We start from the raw sequence: 5,299 nt of genomic DNA on the forward strand, positions 1-5,299 counted from the left end.
GCTAATTAAGAACTCTTAACGAGTTTAAGAACTCAGAATGAGTTAAAACTCTGTAACAGAGTTGTTGGAACCGAAAATTCGGTTAATTGCCAAGTGGATGATACCTTTGATGAAAGGATCCTTCGGGATTTGATTAACTGATCGTTGATCAGTTCCTTGATCTCCCGAAGATCTCTTCCTTCCGATTACTCAACTGCCGAGATTTGTTGACCTTGGGTGGTTTTGATACCAGCTCCCCTCAACTCTTTGCGGTTTTGATCTCAGAAACCGATTGATCAACCTATCAACCCGCCAACCCCTTACTCAGTTGAGTAAGTTGGTTATTTATAGGGTGATGTGGAGTGCAACCAACCCCTATTTCCGCTCCTTTGTGGGCGAGAATCCCTCAGAACGTGGGATAACGGTTTTGAGGCCGTTCGACTTGCGTTTGAACAAGTCAAAACGCCTCAGTTGGCGTTATGGGCTTTAACTCTGCGTCCAAGGCTTGAGATGCAGAGTTAAATCTCTGTTAGAGATTTGAGACGCACAGGCCGTGTGCGTTGAAGCTCAACTCTGCGTCCAGAGTTTGGGACACGTAGTTGAACCTATTGAAGAACGCACGTTATGTGTGCGTTTGGTGCTTGAACTCTGCGTTGCAGAGTTAGACATTCGCTGGAGAACGCACAAGTTGTGTGCGTTTCGAATTTGAGAAACGCAGAATTAAACTTCTACGTTTGATAGAGGTTGTTGACTTGTAACATCGTCTGCCATGACATTGCAAAGGCCATTGTTTATTGGTCTTTGCCTGTTATAAGATATGAGAGTCGTCAGATTGTAACTCTCACCAACGATCGTGAAGGCCACTGAATAGGGTTTTCATCAGCTGTCGGAAGCGTCGTCAAATTGTAACTCTTCTCGATCTGTGTGAAAAGTCTCCTATTGCCCCTTCCGACTGTCGACCCGAAAGCTATTTGATTGTAGCTTTCGTTGTGAGAGCTTGACGGGAATCAACATCCATAGTGTTTTGAAGATGGATATTTGCCCACAGCTCTCTACCAAGCGACTCACCAACTAAGTCCAACCTTTTATTTCTGAAATCATTACACTGCTCATCAGCATCTCTAATAGTTGCTAATATAATATTAGTCATGCTGTTGTCGCAGTCATCAAGATCAATTGTCTCAGAGATGAGGCCTTGTTTATAGCGGTTGCAGAGTTGCGGATGCAGTGATTAGAAAGTCGTCTGATTGTAACTTCCATTATCAGGGCTTGATAGGGATTAGCTATCCATTGTGATTTTTAGACAGCCTACACTAAACAAGTAGTTTATCTCATCAAAAACATAAATATGAGGATGATGAACAGTCAAAACATTACCTGTATTGCTGCTCAACTTTGTACACGTCAGGTGCAAGTTCCCGACAAACTTCGCACCAATCTGCATAAAATTCAACAACAGTAGGCAACCCATTTGAAAGAGCCTGCAAATGAGCAAGAGAAGGATCTGTTTAATATAGATGAGATAGACCTGGGGGAAGATCTTTATTCTCTAGCATTAGCAGCATGGTTTAGGACTTGGGAGTATCCATCAACATGCAGAATATAAGCAAAACTTGAAAATGGTTTCGGATATTATCTAACGATATGTGCTGCAAGGCTTTAAAATGGAGATAGAATGTAGGCATGATTGAAAGTAATTTATAGCAGAATACGATATTCTGCTCTATAGGGAAATGAAGCAACCAAACAATGTACTTTATGAGATATGAATTGGAGGTAGATTCATAACAAAGAAGAGATTGAAGGACAGAGAAAATAAACTTACAGAAAGTGTACTAACCTCTTCATATGGTATGGCAGAAGCAGATAGATCCTTCAAAGAGACACCAAAATCAAGTCGGGATGATAGGAAAAGCCCGACAGCAGAGACAGTTGAAGCCAAAGCAATCCGTCTGTTAATAGATTTATTTGGAAATTCTTCAAATTCAACATTTTGTGAAACACTGGAGGTTTCAATGTCATCCTTAACTGGTTCTGGCTTGACAGTTGAAGCATCCTGCACCAAAAAAGCATGAAGTTACACCCAGTAAACATGTCACAAGTTCGGGAACGTTATGAAAATGTGAACATGTTAAACAATATATTTTAGGAGAGACACATTAAGTCTTCTCATTAAACCACGAGTTTCTACTTTACGCAGTATATAAATAAACAACTATCGAGGTCATAAGCTTTAGCCAAAGCAATAAAGTATCCCTTTAACCAACCCTATGAAATAAATCAGATAAAGAATTAAATGGAGTGTCATCTGAATCTTGCTGATTGATAACAGTATTTTGTTCCTACAATGGTCAAATCCTTACAATACTAACACCAAATTGCCTCGCTCAATCTAAGTTACTTAATACATGGGATGCGGGGGGAGAAAAAGAAAAGGAGGAAATAGGGTCTCATCATATAACAAGTTCTACTTTCAGCTATTTTGGTGGTGGAAGCTAAATAGCTTGAATCCAACTAATCCTAAGAGGTGTAACACATTTCTATTCACAATCTTACCATATGCCGTCTCAAAATCTAACTCTAGCATATCTCGTACTAATTTGAATAATAATTATACATATGCAGAAACCCATCCTGTTTTATTTGACCCTGAATCAAAAAATAATCTTCCTAACTCCTTTCTCTTCAACCCATCTCTTGTAAATCTCAATTAGTTCTTCCTTTGATAAACATGCAATCTAATCTTTCCCTGTTGCAAAGTTTTTTTTAATAATATTTCATATGGATACTTACAATCCCACTTCAACGGGAAAAAATATAATCAAGATTGAAACTGAAATAAAATCGCTGAACAGAAAGAAGATAAGAGAGCTAAAGCTGACCGTTGATGGGGGGCTAACGGGAGGCTCGACGCTGTTAGATTTCACAGAGCAGCGTAGATTCGGGGGGCTGCGCTGAGGTCTGCTCACCGACCGGTGAGGATACCAGGAGCATGAGGGTGACGAGTGGACGCAGGGTGCGAAGTCGAGGAGGAGACCAAAGGGATGGGAAACGGCACGTGCCATAACTAGCTACCTCTTGGTGCTGCCCTGTTTTTGGTCGCAGAAAATGGAGAAAGGAAATGGGAGGGAGGAGGCTCTCGTCCACTGAACTGGTGTTTGATGCTGCCACGCCTGAACTCTTCTCGTCACGCGCAACGCACGAGATCAAGGGATTAGTGGACATCTGCATGGTGAAAGTGGATTGTGGGCTGTGTTACTACGCAAGACATTTGTTTGTAGAAAAAGGAGCCCAAATGTCAAACTTCAATCCAACTTCAAGGGCCTCTGACGGTCTGCATTCTTAGTACACTCGTTTAGGGGTTGTTTGATTGTTGTTGGTAAAGTTGTGTATTTATGACACCACTTAGAAAGTTATTGTCCACCTTATTAATTTCACTGAGCAACTTTTCTTTGTTTGTTTTTTTATTCCATTGGAATCATAAATTGCTTGTTTGGTTTGCAAAATGTAACTTTAATTATTTATTTGGAAAGTGTAAAAAGTGGTGTTATGGTAATTTACCATCTAAAGATGAAGATACTGAAAGATTGTCTGCATAGGCTTAAAAAAGCCATGGTCCAAACCAGCTTAGAGGCCCAAAAACCCAGCCAATGGCAAGTCTATCGGCTAACCAGATCAATGGTCATCATTACCGACTCGAAGTGCGAGATTAGTCGGTCCCTCATAATTAAGACGACTACTCGAGCAGACGTCTTGACCATACACTCGACCCGAAGCTCACTCGGCTGTCGGGTCGGGAAATCATAAAGACAACTCACGAACCGACCCGCCTCTACTAAGGGGATGAGATCCAGCTAAGCTCACTTCAGATGTCAATCGACACTACAACATTGATCAGTCCCATCAAGATTTCCTCTCTGACAAATCCTGTGCATAAGCCGCTTACTCACAAGTCATTTCCCAGGGATCGCCATGATGCTCCCCTGGGCTCGAATGACTTCCCATCCAATCATCAGCCGCCATCTGGAGGGGGAAGAACGACCAAGCAGCTGACCTATCCTCTGCCCTGCCTCATCTGTCAAATCCAGGATACTGAGAAGATATTTCTCTCCTGTACTCGAATGACTTCCCTTCCAATCGCCAGCCGACATCTGGAAGGAGAAGGATGACTCAGCAGCCTGCCTGCTCACCCCTCAACTGCCTCCTGTGCATAGTCAAAACCAAATGGTCAAACTCTCAGAGGCTATGGGCTATAAAAAGAGGGAAATGGGGATTTTTTTCTGCTACTTCTTCACAAAAGCTTTGAATTTACCTTTGCTAAAAAGAACTAATAGCTCTCAAAGAGTACCCTCTAAGGACCTCAATGGCCCAGAGACTCTCCCTCAAACCTCACTCAAGCTCACCAGCTGACTTGACCGTCGGAGGTATCACGTGGGAAATGAGCCCCGCCCTCTCACGTGTTTCTTCTTATTTGTGCAAAAGGATCAGGAATTCCAGTCTAAGGATCGGGCATAAAGTCGGAGGAGGAGTCGGCCCCATCTCTCATCCTCTTCCTATTCGCCGCCAGCGCGAAGACCAGAACCGCAACCCCCTCGACTGTGTGATATCAAACATCAACAAGTGGTTATTTTGTGGTCCCTACTTAAATGATTCCATTGGCCTAGCCCCCTCACTTCTGACACATATGACAACTTTCCTTCAAAATCAGACCATTTTGAAGGGATTTGTGAATCCATGCCACATCAGCATAGTAAATCACTTTACATTTTTTTATAACTACAAACAAACAATTGAAAAGGAGGAAAGCTGACATTAGGACCCACTTTTTTACACTTTCCATCTTTTTACATAGTAAAACTTACAAACCAAACAGCCCCTTAAGACGTGACCATCAGGATTTGGGGTTTTTCAACGCAATTTATTAAAAAGAGTATTTACTTTTTACACAAGCTTAACTTTAGCTGATGACGTTGCAAGAAGAAAAAAACAAAAGTATGAGAAACATATCGTGGATAATGTGCCGAATTAGTTATAATTCTTAATAAACCTGACACATTTCATGAAAAATGTTCTAATAATGAGGGGTCTCATACAATTTTTCCGAGAGTTATTTTGTTCAAGATAATTATGCTCCACTCTCGCCAGACATGATAACGTATGGCACCAATGAAAGGGAACGGGAGATAAAATAAGGAAAGGAAAGATAGAGAAAGGAAGGTAAAATATTATATCTTGTTTGGAAGTTTAATGAAGGTGTTGATGTATGGAAGCACACAGTTAAATAATATGAGTTAATTAAATTGATGGAGGTCAACTCTCC

The 5,299-nt window shown here is 41.4% G+C and overlaps 2 protein-coding genes across 2 annotated transcripts in view; one reads left to right on the top strand and one right to left on the bottom strand.

The window, feature by feature from the left end:
• LOC109841484 (thioredoxin-like protein HCF164, chloroplastic) lies at nt 1,353-3,267 on the bottom strand. The gene is made up of 3 exons (XM_020410450.1): nt 2,862-3,267; nt 1,820-2,035; nt 1,353-1,460 (listed from the first exon to the last, which is right to left on the bottom strand). Exons 1-3 carry the CDS (start codon nt 3,042-3,044, stop codon nt 1,353-1,355), a joined length of 507 nt encoding a protein of 168 aa, XP_020266039.1. The 5' UTR covers nt 3,045-3,267.
• The window catches only part of LOC109841485, a 5,411-nt gene continuing 3,212 nt past the window's right edge, over nt 3,101-5,299 (top strand). The window contains exon 1 of the mRNA XM_020410451.1: nt 3,101-3,311. Coding sequence (XP_020266040.1) covers nt 3,101-3,311 — 211 coding nt within the window. The remainder of the gene's footprint in view (nt 3,312-5,299) is intronic.

Source organism: Asparagus officinalis, chromosome 5 (assembly GCF_001876935.1).
Source record: "Asparagus officinalis chromosome 5, Aspof.V1, whole genome shotgun sequence".
Lineage (NCBI taxonomy): Eukaryota > Viridiplantae > Streptophyta > Magnoliopsida > Asparagales > Asparagaceae > Asparagus > Asparagus officinalis.

Bases quoted from the DNA above. Each gene is read 5' to 3' on its own strand.
- LOC109841484 (XM_020410450.1), bottom strand. From the start codon at position 3,044: ATGGCACGTGCCGTTTCCCATCCCTTTGGTCTCCTCCTCGACTTCGCA. The intron at 2,036-2,861 runs GTCAGCTTTAGC...TTTTTGGTGCAG, and splicing joins CCGTTAGCCCCCCATCAACG to GATGCTTCAACTGTCAAGCC. The intron at 1,461-1,819 runs GTTAGTACACTT...GCTCATTTGCAG, and splicing joins CTGCCATACCATATGAAGAG to GCTCTTTCAAATGGGTTGCC.